Source organism: Myxine glutinosa, unplaced genomic scaffold, assembly GCF_964187855.1.
Source record: "Myxine glutinosa unplaced genomic scaffold, kmMyxGlut1.1 SCAFFOLD_1885, whole genome shotgun sequence".
Lineage (NCBI taxonomy): Eukaryota > Metazoa > Chordata > Myxini > Myxiniformes > Myxinidae > Myxine > Myxine glutinosa.
Window position 1 is genome coordinate 14093 of NW_027617980.1, and position 18408 is coordinate 32500.

Sequence of the window (18408 nt, forward strand, 5' to 3'; positions counted from 1 at the left end):
TGAATTATGATGTCATAAATAAGGTACCAATGACATCATCATTAACATATTTTATTCCCCACGGGGAGTACTTGACAACGCATCATGTTTCAATTTTTTGTCCACGGAGCAGTTTCGGAGATAGAGGTCCAACGTTTTTAGATTTTTCCAAGATGGTGCCTGTACCATCTTTCCATCATGTGACAGATGTCATGTGTGACATGTGACATCTGTGATGATGTGACATCAGATGTGACGGTTTCCCAGTATCCACCTCCCCTCACATCCGGAATCTTGGCATCATCTTTGACCAAACCCTCTCCTTCGACAAATACACTAAACAGATCACAAAGACAGCCTTCTTTCACCTGAAAAACATCGCCCGTCTCCGTCCATCCCTCTCCTCCGTGGCTGCAGAAACCCTCATCCACGCCTTCATCACTTCCCGTCTGGACTACTGCAATAGCCTCCTTTATGGTTCACCCTCAACAATCACCAATACACTCCAATACATTCAGAACTCCGCTGCCCGTCTACTCACCCATTCCCGGACCCGTGACCACATCACCCCCGTCCTTTACAAGCTTCACTGGCTCCCCATCCCCCAGAGAATCCAGTACAAAATCCTCCTCTTGACCTACAAAGCCCTCCATAACCTGGCCCCATCCTACCTGGCTGACCTCCTCTCCAGACACACTCCCACCCGCAACCTCCGCTCTGCTGGTACCAACCTCCTGACCCCCTCCATCCGGACCAAATTTAGATCCTGGGGGGACAGGGCCTTCTCCATCGCTGCTCCCACCCTCTGGAACTCGCTACCTCACACCATCAGAGACTCCTCCTCACTCACCACATTCAAAACATCACTCAAGACCCACCTGTTCAACACTGCATTCAACATTTAACCCACAGCATCTAACCCCTGACTATCTCCTCTCCTTCTCCCTCCTTTGTGCTTTGAATATTTCCCTATTGATTCTTCTTTTTTGCAATTGTTTTTATGTTTTTCTATGCATTATGTTTTGCACTCTGTCAAAGCGTCTTTGGGCTTCCTGAAAAGCGCTATATAAAATAAATGCATTATTATTATTATTATTATCTTACTATAATTCACCAAATGTCCGTCCATCTGTCTGTCCGGCCATTCCCAGGTACCGCAAAAACGGCTGAACCGGCCGCAACGAAATTTTGCGTGGGTAATCCTGGGACCCCCTGGAGTAAAATAGGCTATATTGTTTTTCCAATTTCAGCTTTGGTCTCCAGCATTTTCAGGTTTGGACTCCCACCTAACGTTATTGTCCCGGGTACCGCAAAAACGGCTGCACCAATCAAAACGATACACTTCCATGTCCATGGGATTCCCACGGGTGACCCCACTAGTAATTATAATTAAAAATTTCTACAGGAGGAAGCATTCCTATGGTCAAAATGTTGTGTCCATCGGACTAACAGTTGCAGAGGATTTTTTTTTTCATACTGATGAGATCAAGCCTTTTGTCAAATTATGATATGACATCATAATGAAGGCAATGAGGACATCATCATTAACTATATCTTATTCCCCGGTAACGATCCCCTAAAACATGAATGCAATCCACACCCCACATCCACCAACAATTAAGCCGAAATGGAAACCAATGGCGATCAACACGAAGAGGTGGATATGGGAATTAAGCCGATATGGGAACCAACGGCGATCCAAACGATGAGTTCGATATGGGAATCCCAACGACAAAGCAGGATTCACCAGGCGGACGGCCTCCTCGAGGAAAAATGGGATTGGCCTGTAATGGAGGCACTTGCTTTCCTGCCAACAATAGTTCCCGCTTGGTATCAAAACCTGAGACGCAGGTTTAATTGCAATCACAATATGGGACGATGTCGCGGGCAATCCCTTTCCCGGGAAGCCTCAATTCATTCGCGACCAATATCGAGATGTCCGCACGCAGCCTCGATGCGACTCACAGCTGTCTCTTTTTCCCCCGCCGATTTTCCTCCTTCCTCCTCTTCCGGTTTCTTTGCCGCGTTTTCCTTTTTCCTCCACAAACATTTGTTTTTACCTATTACTAAAGTCATCTCCATTTCACACAGAAATCTTAACAATAATATTAAGTGAAACTAAAAATCCTACAAGTATATAATAACAACAAAGGTGGAAGTGATGAATCCGTAACAGTACCATGTGACCTATGACTTCATAATTATGAATAAAAAATTATACAGGCAGAGGCACTCCTATGGTAAAATGTTGTGTCAATCAGATCAACGGTTGACGAGAAAATGAAATTAAAAAATGCAAACACGCACGCCACACGAACGCAACCGAATGCCTAACCCTGCTTTTTGCTTTGCAAGCGCTGGGTAATGAGAACGGCACTTTGGAGAGAGCAAACCTCTGCCAGGCTGAACAGTTCACGTTTTGTATACCATTGATCGGCCGGATCCGATCGGCTAACCCCCGCTCTAGCAGGGAAAACGGCCTTAAAATGCATGTTGTTGTTGTTGATCGGCCGGATCTGGATTTGGACCTGAACCAAAATATAATCGGCTTGCTCTTGTCGCCAAACCAACTCATCCACCAAGTTTTGTCATAAGTTGTCCACATATTTTTTTAAATATCGTGCTATACTGTATATTGTTTTTGGCCCTATCTCTCAATGGTGAAGAATCATTAAAAAATCAAAAAAAATCCTCGTATCCGGATTCGGATCTTCACCAACATCAAGCCAATTTGGTCTTGTCACACACCCAACCTGTCCATCAAGTTTTGTCCTAATCCATCCACAACTTTTTGAGATATTCTGTTCACAAAAAACAGAGCGGTGAAAATGTAATCTCCAGCCACCATCAGTGGTGGAGGTTGGGGGCAGAGGGTTAAGTTCACTGTCCTGACATGGAATATCGTATGTGTGACATGTGTGCAACACCGATCTGTGTACATAAGTTCCATCGCAGCCACTGCAGTAAAATTCAGTGCACGCTTCCTATGAAAATGATGCAAAATACAACTGGTTTTAAAACTAGCAAATTGCGTGAGGAATGTAGTTTTTTGTATTTTGACATCTTAATAAGAATAGGCTTGTTCGTCTGTCTGTAGCAATCCTTTCCACCGATTGGTTGGACAGCTGGCCTGACTCCACCCACCCACGCATCCTGATGAAAAATGTTACGGCCGCCATTTTGGTGCTCACCACTATGCGAAGCCAAAGACACCTCAGAGCTGTCATATTCACAATTGCTGTGTACTCCTATACATTTCCCCTTCATGGTAAAACTACCAGATAGATAAAGGATTTTGAACTGATAGGTGTCACGGGCCAGCCTTTAAGGGGGAGACCACAGCCAACATGAGAAACCTGGACACCTGCACAACCTGGACACCACAGAAGCCAGGCATTCGTGGAGTCCTTCCACCGGTGGCTTGCACGGAGACTATTCAGAAAGCAGTACCAGAAGGAATTCACAACCAACACAGACAACAGTGAATGGGTGTCCACGCTGCAGACCGTGGTTGCGGACATTAACTCAACCATGCATGACTGTTGCGTCATGGAATTATGATGCGTGGGCAACCATTGTACTTGGGCATCGGCCGCAATGCTAAGGGCATGTTCCACAACGGGGTCTTCTTCAAGGTCCGCATCAAGGTTTCGCTGTTTTTTGGGTGGGATGGGTAACAGCATACCAGCTGACAATGCATAGGCCGATACCCGGGGCACTGCGGTCCTGAGGGTCTTTATTAATGCGGCCCCCAGCCATGCCTCATACCAGACATATAGCTTTTCGATCTCTTCCTTAGGCATCCCTTCAATCTGGTCCACCGATAAAGAACGGCCTAGGTATGCCTTAAGTGGGACATGTATGCATTGTATGAGTCCCACATGGTATGCCCTAGGGCATCAACTATCATCTGTTTGATTTTGAGGGCAGTTTCCAAGGCAAACACATCCCCCTTGGTACAATCCGTGCTGGCCACCTTCACATCAAACTGCTTCAGTGCCGTACAGTGGGCCTTGGTCAGCCCAGCCGAGCGTATAGTGCCTCTATGCCAAAAGTGATCGGCAACGCGACGCACAATGCAATTGGCAAACTGAGAGTCACCCTCTGGGGCCTTCATGGGACCTGGTCCACCATTTTGGACAGACAAGGGGCGAAGTTCATAGCATACATAAACTAGGTACCCCATACCCACCTCCCATATGTGCACATCAATTCCATGCAACAACCCCACTGTGACTTGGTCACCACTAACAACAACTTTGCCTTTGATGTTATACACAGAGTATCCCTCTTCTTCGCTCACCACAGCCAGTGGTTCATTGGTGGTGTATAGAAACATTGAGCTGCAGTAAGTTTTCAACCTGTCATTCACGAACCTGCTGGCAATGCCTGACGTTCGACTGAAGGTAGCACAGGAATGTGGAATTTTGGTTCATAGTTTGCCATTCGCCATTTTTTTGCCCAAGTCATTCACGAACCGGCTGTCCATCCCTGCCATTCAATTAAAAGTTGCACAGAAATGTTGAATTCATTGGTTCATGGTTTAGCATTCGCCGCTTCCGCATTGTCCGTTTGCATAGCATGGGTACCTCACTAGTATGTAATACACATATAACCTCCCAGAAGGCATTTGATGAGACACTACAAAAGAGACTGGTAAGGTTGTGTTGTACAGTCATTGGTGTTGTGCAGAGTTATAGAACCTGTGCTAGTTGTAAAAGCGAATTCTAATGAGATATAATAAAGGAGGAATAAGACTAATTGTAAATACATTTGCAACAGTTCAATAATTTGTTAATTTTTGTAAATATGCTCACTCCCTTCCTTCCATTAATGGACATGGTGTGAAATTGCATTCATGTAAGCTACATGGTCACAACACAATCGCAAGGGCGATATCGATTGACTGCTCCCGGTAATTGGATCACAGTGAGAAGGTCCTTTGGACCATCCAAGCTATGGCACATCATTTATTCGGAAAAGTCAATAGGACCTTAAGGAAGTGTCAAGAACATTGCTCGTGACATGTCCACAACTTAAATACAGTGCATATAGGAAAGCCAGTTTTAGATCTTCATGTGAAGGAAGTGCTCTGAGATACAGCCCCTGCTGCAGCCACTGCATAGGTTTTTTGCCAGATTAGACTCCAGAGAGGAACAAATCCAGGACCAATCAGCTAACAACAAGACAATCGACAGCAATCCTGCTGTCCTTCTATCAACACCAGTTGACATTCTGCAGATGTCTCTGATCCAAATACTCAACCAGGCCCTTCGCTTCTATGAATTTGTGGAGGTGGCCACATTCAGGCCGATGGGTTGTAGGACAATCAAATCATTTGTGATCGAAAATATGATCACAAAAGTTAAACGGAAGAAGAGATGGTGAAGGGAGAGAGAGAGAGAGAGAGAGAGAGACAGACAGAGAGACAGAGACGCAGAGACAGACAGAGAGAGAGAGAGAGAGAGAGAGAGAGAGAGAGAGAGAGAGAGAGAGAGACAGAGACAGAGACAGAGACAGAGTGAGACAGAGCGAGAGAGACAGAGACAGGGAGAGACAGAGAGATCAATATCGAAATCGAAGAAGACTGAAGGAGATAGAGATGTAAGGTGGTAAAGGTAGTCTTGAATTTTACTTTTTCCACATTCACCGATATGAGCCATCACAACCCTGTTTTAGTGGTATCGTCGTCAAGTGGAGACCTTTGTAGGATTTTGTAATCATTCGAGATTCATTCATGCAGTCTCCAACTCAGACGCCTTTTCCTCAGCACCTGCAGAGCAAACAGAAATGCATCATCGAGGTTCCAGGTGCATCAAAAAAAACATCGTGAAGAGTATGCCAGAAGGCCAAAATCTTGGGATATTTACTTTCCATGGTGAGATTACACAGTGAATCCATTGTGTGCGTGCCAGATGTCATGATATCTTCTGCAACTCCGCCTCCATTATCAGTGAACATGCAAACATCGTCACCATCTAGTAGAGGGTGTGAGAGCTCATTGAGGCCACCTTCCAATCGTGTGATTACTAGTGATGACCAAACAGGTTCATGAGGTCTTTTCCAGAAGGCAAGACCAGTGCAACCTCTCCATCCGTAATAAACCAAGGAGTTCAGGAGGCCTTGCAAGGGGTTGACTATGGCCTGAAAATAACAATAGGGAAGCAGGACTCAACATGCAGTGCGTTACTTTCAGCAGAAAAAAATAATTAAATTCCCCTCTACTATTTGAGCCATCAATTATATACAAGATAAAGCTTCATCAAAGAACGAGGTGATAGAAGGCAAAAAGGAAACAAACTGACAATGGAGCAGTGGGGACATGGGAAAAGACAGGTCACTGTGTGAGACAAACCCAGCGAAGATATGTTTCTCCTCCAAGTTCAAAGTCCAACTCTTCCTACTACTCAAACTCTCCGTCCTTTTCTGCAGAGGCCTGCCCTTCTGCACGGCAGGTCCTCTGGCCCGCTCTTCATACAACACTTCGGGTGGGCAGTGCCACGTGCTCCAGTGTCCCACCGCTCTCCAATGCCCTATAGTCGACTTCACTGCCATGGCTTATGGTTCATTAATTTAATAACCGTTTAGTGCCAAACAGTTCGTTGAATATCCTGTTAACGTGCATGGCACTTTCCTGTGCCTTCTTGTGGCCGCAAATCGCCACTTGCCCCCACCGCTAACAAGAGGTTTTTTACACGTACAATCCTATCTCTAGCCACACTGTCTATAAATTACATACGTTGCCTTCTCAGCGTCACGTTTAACAACACGACTTACTCTAACATTTCCCCTGTTTACAAGAGTTAATCTATGGTATGTGAATCACATCTTACTATAATTCACCAAATGTCTGTCCATCTTTCCCCAGGTACCGCAAAAACGGCTGAACCGATCGTAACAAAATTTTGGGTGGGTAATCCTGGGACCCCCTGGAGTAAAATAGGCTCTATTGTTTTTCCAATTTTCCAAACACTATGGAATAATATTTACCGATATGAACAGTGATGCGGCTTTTATTGAAATTCAAAAGATACCGTTTAGATTTTGATGATTTGCGTGTGATATGATTTAACGGATATTTATATAAATCGTTTAAAATAAAATAAAAGCCTTCAATTTCTGATATTTTGCCTTTTCATTTGGGCCTCCCAATTGAAGCCCCACCCGTAGGGCGGGTACCGTTGCTAGTGGCCATAATACTCTCACACAATCTAACTAAGTTTCCCTACTTCCACATAACACAGCCCCCTGCCCGGAACCTTAGGCTCCTGCCAGGGTTCTTCGTCGGAAACCCAATATTACAGCCTTAATGCTTACTATCACCCTCCAATTAACTTAGCCAATAAATTAGAGGGCTTTGGGGGGCAAGCCGAAGCTAACTTCGCCTATCCTCCTTCATGCTCTATCCCCTTTAATGCAATAAAATCAGTTCGTAAAGGTAAAAAAATTCACATGCACAAGTTGTTTAAAATGTAATTTCCTACTCTCTCAAGGTCTTCTTCAGGTGTTCCTAGGGTGGGGATAGAAGATGGCAAAACACAGATAGGCCTACCTTATCAGACAATTTAACAGCCAATTCCAACTCCCCCATCAAATTGACCACATCTCCCTGTGGATGTCACCTGCTCCAGCTGCCACCTTAGGACAAACACCCAATTTCAAAGCTACCTAGCCAATTTCACGGGCCACCTGCCCTCCATAGCACATATCAAGTCATATGGGGCCGAATGGAACATTCCCATGCACAGCAATAACATTAACCACTCATTCCCTACAACTATTGGGGATGCCTCTTCGTGGTGGTTGTACCCCCCAACTCAAGTCGGGGGCCAAATCTTCCCTGCTGCCCGGATTTGTCAGGGCAGCGCAGTCACGGTCAGAGTGCCGATCGGTCCCAATGGACCGGCACTTCCCCTCGTGTGTCTTTCTCTTTCTCTTTCTCTTTCTCTTTCTCTTTCTCTTTCTCTTCTCTCTCTCTCTCTCTCTCTCTCTCTCTCTCTCTCTCTCTCTCTCTCTCTCTCTCTCTCTCTCTCTCTCTCTCTCTCTCTCTCTCTCTCCTGACTTCGTGAAGGCCAAGATGTGTGGGATCTCTGGGTTGTTCCTGCGAGATCGATTGGCCGTCTCCATGCGGCGGGATTGTTCGAGAGAACTGTCTGGGGCTATACAACAACAACAACAACAACCATTCATTACACTTCATTGCCATTGCATCTCAATTACCTGCAGGTGTGGCCTCAACTCGGCAACGGGGAGGTCCTATACTGTGGATGTGGGGGTGTGTCAGTGTGTGTGTGCCCGCAGCATAAAGTCTCACTTTGATGAATGTCCTGGGCTCCCCATCTATCTCGCCCCCCAGCATCACAACAGCTCCCTTCGCTGCACCCCCCCCCCTCTCCATCAGAGCCCGATACACCCGTGGACATGCACCACTTCCCTACCCACAAATCTTACACACAATGATCCCTCCCCGGCTGCCATTAATTTCCCACCTACAACTGCAGTACAAGCTAAAAGCGATGATCATACCTGCCATGGCCTGCATACACTAACAATCAATACAGTGCACAAAAAATACAAGCACCAGTGATGGAGTTACTTTTTTCATAACACAAAATCACATTTTTAAACCTTTCCACCTGGTCCATGTGCTTGGCTCATGGTCACTCTTGCCCATCACTCATACGAATTCCCCAACTCACCTGCATACCCCCAAAAGCAAAGTATGGCGAGTTGTGACAATGGGGAAAGGTAAATTTAACAACAATCCAATTTCGACTGGGGAGGTTGTTCAATGGTAGCAGTGCCTGCTGCAGCCAATCTTCTCATGTACCCCATTCCAATTAAAACCCAGGGCTCTCTTCACAAACTATTGTTGTGTGATTCCCTCAGGTGAACACCACAGGGATCATGAACACCACTGCTCTCCCCTCTGGTCTGGTGCTCCTGTCGAGATCATGCCTTTGGTTGTGCCTTATCTAATTGTGGTTTGCATTTAATAGTGGTTGCTTTGTGAAAAGGATTAAGCTTACTATGTTCCCTCTTGCTTTGAACTATGCTTTATTGTCCAACTGTCCTTTAGGAATGTAGCAAGATTGTGAGACTGCTTGCTCTATTAGACCCCCTCATGAAAACACGCCTTTTTGTCCTTGACCAAAGGCCAGCATGGAAGATAAGTTTTGAGAATGTCACTGTGCTCTTTCTCCCGCATCTTTCCCTTTGCTCATGCCAAAGAAGATAGGGTCTCGGTGGGAGATATCTGGCCCGTTTTCCTTTGTCCGCGCTCATTTTTCAGCGGAGATTTTTTGTATAATTTTGTGTATATAAAGAAACTCTGGGTTGCCAATTTTCCAGGAGTGTATGGGGCCATGCTGTTCAATTGTGAATGGTATGACTCTTACACCCTCCACAGCGCTGTGATATTGGTTCATCATTAAATCTTGTTATCCCAGGAACTCAAGGTGTGGAACATGGTTCTATTCTCATCACTCCTGCCTCACACCTAGCCCGTCTTCACGCTGTTGAAACCAAAGCGTTCAGAATCATTGGAATCTCCCGCGATGAAGCTAACTCCAAGGGCCTTTCACTCACTCACCGCAGGCAGGTTGGTGGTCTTTCCGTCTTCTACCGACTCCTCTCTGGCCTTGCCCCCCCAGCCCTCCCTGGGCTCTGTCCCCCAAATATTCCTACAGGTCGCACAAGATCTGCCTGCAACCCTCTTATGGTTAAACTGCCAAAATCAAGACTTTCTGCTCACCTTCACTCCTTCATTCCTCTTTTCTCCCGCCTCTGGAACAAACTCCCTCACTCTCTTCAATCCCACTCCACCCTCCAGGTCTTTAAAACAGCTGTTCACCACCATCTCTTATCCTCCCCCATCCAAAACCTTGATCTTTTCTACCCCCGCTAATTTCGGTCCCCTTGTGTTTTATACTTCTCCCACCCCCCCCCCCCCCTTCCCACGCCTCCTGCCCCCAAGCCCTCTCCCTCCCACACTTCTCCCTGCTCTCAAATGTTGTGGTTGTGTGCTTCCCCTTCTCTCCCCATCTTGTCTTCCGCTCCCTCTTTTTGTATATTTTGTTTGTCTGGTTGATTTGTTTGTGAAATAAATGTTAGCTCTTTCACGAACCTCGATTCAGTATACAAAAAAGAAAAAAAAAAAAAAAAAAAAAATGGCCAATAGCGAGCTTTTAAACTCCGAAGGCGTTCAGTTCAATTGCGGACTTTACTATGCGGGAGAAGAAAGGGGAGGAAGCTGAAGCGCTTATCCGAGCGATCTCGTCGGGCAGTCTTCAATCTGCAGAAAATAACTCAAACAAAAACCAGGTTTAGAAATGTACAAGGAAAATAACAAAAGGATTTATTAAAACGGATTTCGATAACAAGAAAACGTGACGGTAAAACTAAATTCCTATGGGATCCTTCACACCAGATAACACGGACAAATGGGGAATATAAGAACTGGAAAATAATTGTGTGTAATTGCACTCAACTCAAATCGGTGCCTCGTCAGCAATCGTCCAGGCCCCAGCACGCAGTCTTGACGTGGCTCCGATGTTGGCAGGAAACCGCTCGTCGTTTGGCGCGCACACAAAGCCAGGCATCCGTTCTCCTCGCACGCCAAAGGATGGTATCAGCAAGAGTGTTAAAGACCAGGGGTGAGCGAGAGGCAGGAACGTCGAGGGACAGAGGAAGATGCGAGAGGCAAGGAAGGGCAGGAGGTCGTCGAGGGCAAGATGAAGGCGTGAAGGACAAAAGGCAAGAGGTCGTCGAGGGCAAGATCAAAGCATGAAGGGCGAAGGGCAAGAGCGCAAGAGAGAAAATTTCGGTCCGAGAGTTCTTTTATCGTCGGGGTCGTGACGTCATCAGCGCTTCTCCACCAATCAGCGTGTCGCTTCTTGCTTGCCTCTGACATCATCGGTGGTCCTTGCCAATCGGCGCTCTGCCTCCTCCTCGGCCTTCCGTCCACCAACCAGCGGGTAGCTTCTTGCTCCGCCCTGGCCAATCACGAGTCCCTTCTTACCCCGGCCCTTCCCGTTGGTCAACTCCCGCCAAATAGCGAGTTGCTTCTTACTCCGTCCTGGCCAATCACGGCTCCTCGGGGCGTGTCTTCGGCCTGCCTGTCTTCCGTGGCGATGTAGTTGGTGCGTCCAAATGGCCGTGCTCAGAACTGGCTTCCGGTTGGTTTTTATGGTTATTAATTAGTGCAATTAATGGCCATTTCCTCACGTGTCTATTGCGGCCCCATAAAGGACAAAGGCTAAATCACATAGGGTAAGACTTACAAGGGATAATTTATCCTTATCCCCTAAGCTAGTTAATATGCCCCGCCCCGTTGTGATGGGGACGAAGATACACCTTACTCCGACATTCAGCTAAACTGAACTTATTACATGGTGATGGTTCTCACCAGACATCCGCAGCATGATACATACACAAATCTACCTGACTCTACATATAACTACCCCACAAAAATAACACTATGTTCCCATTAATCATGGCAGACGATCTGAGGAAGGTTACGTGGGCTTCTCCGGGCCTTTCCCAATCATTTAATTGCTTCCACAGATGCTCTGGTTGGTTGTCCAGGGGGTGGTACTCAAACACAGGTCAATGCAGTATGAGACTTGTGTCCATAGACCAGCCAACCATGACAGGTCTCCTCTTGCTGGCTGTCCTGTAGCCTCAGGGAGAGGCTGCTAGACGCATACTTGGGCAATCAGTCCCTTAGGCCATTACCCAATGTACAATGCTGGTCAAAGCACTGCGCTGTTTCATGTTTTTACATCAATATGTTTCAGAATTGATTTTTTTTTCAATTGAAAAATTCAGCTGGAGCAGGAAAGCTTAGAGGTGGTCCCAGTGGCTCGGGGGTGTCACACCAGAGAGTCAGGCATAGGCCTGTAGAAGAAATTGACCTTCCAGTGTTAAAATAATGTGGTGCAGAAAATTTCGGTGAAGGTTATCCAGGGGGTTGGAAATGTATAAAGAACAAATCAACACTCGCATATATATACTTGTACATTGGGTTGAGGCAGTTGGGTCATCCATTGGTCAAGAAAGAGCCACAGCCAACCATTAATTTGTGCTAGGCTCTACTCCACCATCTTGGAACAAACATGAAAGAGCAGACAGCCTTAGGTGACATTTCATTTGTGGTCCACAGACTTCCTTATCCATACTTTTATATTCTGCAAATTCAAGAAAGAAAAGTTCCATCAATAAGGGGTCTTACCATCATGTTCCATGTGATTAAAATTGTGATCTTGATATTTTCATTGATCTTCTGTTCAAAGCTGGGGTACAATTCTTTCACAAAAAGCAACACTTCATTGATAATGTTTGGTAGCCAGCTGGAAAAAAGAGAACTCAGAGTAAACTTATGAAACTATGACATCAACATGAAGCAGTGAATGAAAACTGAATTGTCAAAATCCTGTGTGTCTGAAAAGTAAATACATATTCACGTCGCAGGTCTACAAGAGCTCCGCAGGGTTGTTTGTGTGGTGGTTCTTGTTGGGAGTCGATTTTTGAAATGTGTCCCCATTGGTGGGATAGCTGCTAGACCCCACCCACATTTGTCGCTCGACTCCACCCACCATCCATCCAGATGAAATAATATGAACGCCATCTTGGTTTTATATTGGGCCTAAGCCATCAGGCCTGTAGGCCTCTGCTGATTATACACTGGCTGGGTTTATTGCGTCATATTTCCATCGGCTTTGTTTGGGTCAAGTGTTACTCATGATGAGGGACTCCAAAAAATTAAAACAATGTCGAGTAGAAATTATTAGTAGTGTTTAATCAAGCCCATCAGCAGGCATGGTACGCACCTCCCTAAAATAATAGCCTTACGTAATTTTTGAATGGCCCTAAATTGGGGTTAAGCAATCCGTGACTGTGATGAATCAGCTCGTTCTGATATAACCGTGGAGAAGGTGATATGGATGAGCGCATTAAATGTGTTTCCCAGTCGTGATGTTCATCTTTCAAGAGTGCTTTAAATGCGCGTTTCCCCCATTGTTCCGTTACCGTATTTTGTCGCAGGTTGTGACCAGTGCGGCCATTCTTGTTTTTCTGTGATTGCTCCTCAAGTAAAGCAGTTATTGCAATGGCGTTTTCACTTATATAATAGTTATTATTTATCATTCTTCCATATAAGATTTTGTTCTTCACCGACACCATTTTATTTTATTTGCAGATGAACAATCATAGCTGAACATTTGCGTTTACAAGATAGGAGACAAAATTCTTAAAGGTAGGAGGTATAGCAGTGAGTTGTCTAAGTTTAATGGTGGTGGAGAAATGAGCATGACACAATTGCAGTCTTCCACCACAAGATCATCAAAAACTGTCATATGAAGTTAATGACGACAGGTTCTCTTTAGGATACAAAAATATGTGGGAGACCATCAACATCATGTTCATCAGCAAATGTGCAGGTTGTGCAATACATGTTTACAGGAAGTTCATCAAAATCAGTGAGACAGGCGTCCGGAGAAAGTGGCTTGACAAAGATTTTAAAAAACTGGATGAACCTGAAAACAAAATTGATGATGTTCTTGGCAACGTTCCATGCCATTTCTTGAAAAGGTCAGGAGATGGAGTACTGCTCTCCCCTCTGGGCTGGCTCCCCTGCCTCACATCTTGCTCAGCTTGATGCTGTGGAAACCAAAGCCTTCAAGATCGTTGGAATCTCCCACGCTGATATTGAGTCTATCACTTCGCCATCGTAGACAGGCCGGTGGGCTCTGTCTTTTACCGCCTCCTTTCTGGTCTTGCACCCTCTGCTTTTTCCATGCTTGTCCGCCCCCCCACCCCCAAGTTTCGGCAGGGCTCATACTGTCCACCATTAGCCCCCTTCCAGTGAAACTACCTAAAATCCAGGATCCCTGCTCACCTCCACTCCTCTGTTCCTCTTTATCCTGGCCTTGTAGAATCAACCTCCACATTCTCTTCAATCTCATTCTTTCCTCCAGGTCTTCTGTTCACCTCCATATCATATCATCCCCAATCCAAAACCATGATCTTTTCTACCGTCGTTAACCCCACTCAATCCCTCCTAATTTTCTAGTTTTTTCTCCTTGGAGTTTCCTTCTCCATGCATGCGTATTTGCTTCCTGTTTTTGTCTGTTACGTCCTGATCCATTCAATGTGCTAGCTCTTCCACCAGCCTCGACTATGTGTCCAAACAAAAATCCTCTCAGTGAGATTACATAGTGTGTGAGAAACGGGCTTACGTGCAATTGAATTACTTGCTCAATGGCCCGTTTATGACGCAGGGTCCCTGCTATTCTACGATTCTACTCAAACAGCTCGTATAACCATGTTTTGTGATATTTGCATTATTTAATTAGTCTCAAATGACATTATTACAAGTCAGGAGACGACGATGGTTCACGAGCGAGCGGTATTCAATGACAAAGGACGGACTATAACCGAAACAGGCCCGGACTGGGGGGTCGGGGCCCATGTGGCAGGTGTCGGCCCCCGACATGCGTTGTACATGCCTATTTACAAAGGGCCCCAATGCGCTGCGTGCGCAGGCCTTTAAGAGCCAGCTGTACGTAATTGAGTGTGGTGCTGGCCTGGAAATGTCAAAACGAAGGTTACTGACCTTGAAATGAGATAGAAAATAATGTATAACCAGTTATGAGGTTAGTTAGCTACACAATACCGAAAATTCGGTTCGATTCCGACAACTTTGAAAATTTGACCTTTGTGAATTTCAAAGGTCAAAGATTCTGAAATTTGTTGGAAAACTTGTATTTCATGATGTATGTGATAATATAAGATCATGTACGACATTTCACCCTTTCAGGAAGCGAACAATGTAATAAAACCATCAAAAATCGATTTTTCTAAATTTCGTGACCTTGTGACCTTGACCTTGGGGTGAAAATGAAAAATCGAGCTACGTGGGGCTAGACACATGACATTGGCCTAACCAAATACCGAAACCCCTTGTCAGATTCCACCAACTCCCTCGGAGAAGATGCAGCTTGAAATCGATTACCACCTAAAAAGATCTTTTTCGGGCGTCGCTCCGCCCACAATGGGCGCAATACGCCCATTCTAGGCAGGACACAACTAGATCATGATATCAACCTCCCACCCAAGTTTCATCAAGATCGGATGATATCATCGGGTAGTTATGCTGCGGACAGGCAGACAGACAGACAGACAGACACACACCCATGACGAATATAGTGGTCACTCTGTTTGATAACTCGTGAACCAATAATTGAATTCCAGCTTTAGTTTCCCATCTACGTCTAGGCTAGCAGACATACCACCAGGGGGCGATTTTTCAGCTACATACATACATACATACATACATACATATACATACATACATACATACATACATACATACAGACATACACAACAGCTGCATTATAGAAAGATAATTAATTGCCATAAGAAATGGTATTGACTGAAGCCTCAAATAGCAAAAAAAGGAATATTTTTATTTCATAAATAATGAATGAAAAACAATTTTTTTGTTACTTTTCAGATACACTGCATAATTTGCATTATGTTCTGCTTTCGCGAGAAAGCAACCACAGTGTCAAATGCTTCTGAATCACGACCCAAGCTTGGTGTTGGTTTAACGGTTTAGGTGGCCAGCTTAAGATCTGAGGGTCTTAAGTTTGAGCCCCTGTCGTGATGTTGAAATAACACCTGCAGGTGGGTTGACTCAGCATGTCATCCTTGTGAGGTCAGCAGCACGAGTACCAGATTACTGGTATCAGGGGCACTGCTTCATCGGCAAAGCCGTGCTTCCAGAACATGATGCAACCAGCAGCCACAGGCTGCATACGAAACGACAACAGTCACAACCTGCCACAAGCTGCAACACGATGATCACGCCCAAGGAGGAGGCAACCACAGCCCAAGTCACGGAGCCAGTTACGGGCCACATTCCAGGGGTTTGGAGTAAACAGGACATTTTAAATAAATACAGAGGAAACAGGACTCATGCCAACGTATTGGTCACAGAAAACGAACACTATTAATTTACAAACTTTACCCAAATTATCTTAATTTTTCTTGTGTCATTTTTGTGTGCTATAAAGTACTGGGTGTCTCAAAATACATGGAACCCATGTCACTGCTAATAATTCTGCCAATATTAATGTTCTTGTTCTTTTTTTCAGATTTGAAGAGAGGAGACCATAACAACTAATAATAATTATCAATCAAAATGCCTTGGACAAAGGAGGGAAAAATATTTTGCGTCACTACTTATTTGGAGACGAAATCATTCAAAACGGAGCAAGCAAAATTTCGCAGGAAGTTCAACTTCAACAACTATCCCCAGAAAAACCAAATTTATCGTTGGGCACACAAATTTCAAGCCACTGGATCAGTAAACAACCTCAACAAGAAGGCAGAAACACCCAGTTCTGGCAGGAAGCTGACTGCAAGATCTCCTGACGATGTGAATGCGGTGAGACATTCTGTCGGAAGGAGCCCGAAAAAGTCCATCCAAAGACGTAGCCAAGAGCTGGGTCTTTCACGTGCGTCAGTGCAAAGAATCTTGATCAAGGATCTTCAGCTGTACCCATACAAGATCCAGATCAAGCATAAACTCACACCAGCTGACATGGCAAAACGTGTTGTGATGTGCCGGTGGTTCGAGAACAAGATCGAAGAGGATCCTGACTTTTTTGATGATGTTTGGTTCAGCGACGAAGCACACTTCTTGCTCTGTGAGCATGTCAATGGCAAGAACAATGTGTTCTGGGGCACACAAGCCCCAGACGAGGTGCTCGGGGCCCTTGCACTCTGTGAAATGCACGGCCTGGGTGGCCATCTCAAAACATGGCATAATCGGACCGTTTTGGTTTGAAGACGCAGATGAGGAGGCAGTCACTGTCACAAAGGAGCGTTACATTGTGGTGCTCAACAAGTTCTGGAGGGGACTTGGGAGACGTCGTGGCGTGAATCGAGATGTGCAATGGTTCCAACAAGATGGGGCAACTCCACATACAACCAACATCACGATGGAGTGGCTGGACCACCGATTCCCTGATCGGCTGATCAGCAGGCGCCGCGAACCCGAGTGGTCTCCGCATTCACCCGATCTGAACCCCCCAGATTTTTTTTTTTTTTTAAATTTATCTCTGGGGGTTCTTGAAGGACCACGTGTATGAGAATCGTCCTCAATCCATTTCTGAACTGAAAGTGGCCATCACCCAGAAGATTCGTGCCATCAGGAAGGAAGAGTGCGTCAGGGTGATTGATAACTTCACTCGTCGGCTTCAAGTGTCTAAGGCGCAAAGGCGGTCATTTGGAACATGTGCTCTAATAAATGTATCCTTTGAGCTAGAGACCTCAAATCTTCAGTTTTAAAATTGTTATCATATCAGCTTCCAGGAAATGTAATCTTTTTTGGAGTTTCTTGTCTGAGTAATAAATTATTATCATGTTAATGGGTTCCATCTATTTTGAGACACCCTGTACGAAGACGTTGTGAAAGCTAACATGGACCACTGTTGGTTTGTTGGGTGCTGACAGGTCCTGTGGTCACCGAGGATACTTACAGTCCCAGGACCCAGGGCCCTAATGGACGGCGTTGGTCAGGGAAGTGCTACCAGGTAGGGGGAACTAAACAATAAACTTCATGGACTCGTAAAGAGAAAGAGGACCCTCCAGGTATACTCACCCTCTTCCCAACCTCACGTTTTTTAAAAACTCAACTGGACTATGTCCAGCTGAGTTTTTGTCAACACCCAGTGTCCGTCATCCATCTGTCTGTCTGTCGTCTGTAAACAATTCGACGTCTACGCTCTAAAAGTCACAAATATTGATGAAATTTGATGAAACTTGTTATGCAGCATCTTTAAGACATAAACTAGTTTGGGATTGCATTTGGGCGTTGCACACCCAAAAATGGGCGTGGCAGGGCGGCCATATTGAAAAATCAATTTTTGTCAATCTGGTACTTCCTAATGTAGCTAGAAGGCTGAAACTTGGTGTGTAGACAGTATGAAACAAACCTCAACACATATATTACGGGTTTTGACGATGTCCAAGCTCTAAAAGTCACAAATACTGATCAAATTTGATGAAATTTGTGCCTTCTTTAGCACATATAAACTATATAGTTTGTGGTTCTGTTATGCATATTCTAACCATATTGATATACAGTAGACCAGTTGTCCTGTAGTCCTGGTTGTCCTAGTGCTGTAGTTCTCCTGTAGTTGTTCTAGTCCTGTAGACCAGTTGAGTTCAGGTTCCCTGGAACCTCTAGTTTAAATTTGCATCCGGATATACAGAAACATGACAGAAGTAAATAGACATCTTAAATTGATTCATTTCATCTGTATAACAGTTTTACTCAGTGATTTGTAGTAATATCCGACTATTTCTTCACAGAAACGAGTTCCTGGGTCTTGTACGACAATTAACTATGCCTCGAACCCA

The 18408-nt window shown here is 45.1% G+C and overlaps 1 protein-coding gene across 2 annotated transcripts in view; it reads right to left on the minus strand.

Annotated features, from left to right (window-relative positions):
• Positions 1-4931: 4931 nt before the first annotated feature.
• The window catches only part of GPR143 (G protein-coupled receptor 143), a 70129-nt gene continuing 56652 nt past the window's right edge, over positions 4932-18408 (minus strand). For both annotated transcript variants that reach the window (XM_068132773.2, XM_068132775.2), the window contains 3 exons: positions 12212-12329; positions 5850-6123; positions 4932-5752 (listed from right to left, as the gene is read on the minus strand). In XM_068132773.2, coding sequence (XP_067988874.2) covers positions 5715-5752; positions 5850-6123; positions 12212-12329 — 430 coding nt within the window. In that variant the 3' untranslated portion in view covers positions 4932-5714. The remainder of the gene's footprint in view (positions 5753-5849; positions 6124-12211; positions 12330-18408) is intronic.